Raw genomic sequence first — 1,081 nt, 5'->3', positions numbered from 1 at the left:
TCCGGCAGGGATTGGACTGCAGTATATGCGTCTCCCCCCGCTCATTAAGAGTCCGCTGAGAGACCCTGCTCATCAACGCGCGGTGGGGTCATATGACTCTGGCCGTTCATCTGCTAATGATGTCGAGCTGGGCCGTCGATTCGGTGTGTAGACTGTCAGCGGAAGATTTGGGCTGTGTCGGTCGATGGGAAGGGCGTTGTCATTTGGCGGGAGAGATCGTTTGGTTGGAAAGTGGAGGGAAATTTGGAGGGATTGTGATTGTGATTACGTGCAGCGTCCAGCTTCATCGCCCCTCGAAGGACGTGTTGTCATTGTTCACGGCTCTGCGGAAATTGGTGTCAGATCGATCCATTGAATAACGTGTGAAGCAGTACATACCTCAGAGAAGCATCCGTAGCTCAGGAAGAACGTGGGGTTGTGTATGAGATAGGGAAGGAGAAGGGGGGTACGCTGCTGCCTTGGTTGAGAACAAGGGTAAAACGTCGCAAAGGATATACGATACCCCTTCTGTTGTATTCGCGCATTGGACGTCTGAGTACCGAGGTTTAGTTGACGTTGTGAGAGACAATGATGGCGTACACACCTCAAAAAGACCACTTCTTTCGATTCTCAATGTTTTCAGCATATCAACTGTACGTCTCCAAATCAAGGTGAGGTGACGCCAATCTTCGAGGCCTGTTACAGTCACCGACTCCGAATCCGCTGCGTGCTACTGCCCTTTGCATATATGATTGAACGTTTGTATTTTTTCTCACTATTTGTCTTGGCCAAATATGATGACAAATGTTGCCAAATTAAGCCGACAGACGAAGGTCTCGTCCGTCTCTGGCTCTCGCCCTCTGCAAAGATCTGAGAGACGACGTGGTGAAGTGGCCTCAGGGTTATGGGTATTCTTACACAAAGCTTGATGAGTTTTTAGGCTATTGATCTGGTACATTAGCAGTAGCTTGAGTAGCTATACTTATGGTCAATCTACTGATCCCTATGCATCCCTTTACAATGTTTTATAATAAATACCCCAGGAGGCTGAGAATACAAATATCTCGCATTTCTTGACAGTCTGCAGAGCAGCAACCCAGAT

The 1,081-nt window shown here is 48.3% G+C and overlaps 1 protein-coding gene across 1 annotated transcript; it reads right to left on the bottom strand.

Annotated features, from left to right (window-relative positions):
- Positions 1-308: 308 nt before the first annotated feature.
- Positions 309-625, bottom strand: LACBIDRAFT_316342 (uncharacterized protein; the record flags this gene model as incomplete). Its single annotated transcript, XM_001889740.1, has 3 exons — positions 309-323; positions 379-531; positions 584-625. The coding sequence occupies 3 exons, from the start codon at positions 623-625 to the stop codon at positions 309-311; spliced, it is 210 nt and encodes a 69-aa protein (XP_001889775.1).
- Between the last annotated feature and the right edge of the window lie 456 nt (positions 626-1,081).

The sequence above is a fragment of the Laccaria bicolor genome, genomic scaffold, assembly GCF_000143565.1.
Source record: "Laccaria bicolor S238N-H82 LACBIscaffold_72 genomic scaffold, whole genome shotgun sequence".
Taxonomy (NCBI): domain Eukaryota; kingdom Fungi; phylum Basidiomycota; class Agaricomycetes; order Agaricales; family Hydnangiaceae; genus Laccaria; species Laccaria bicolor.
This window is presented reverse-complemented; position numbering and strand designations above follow the sequence as displayed.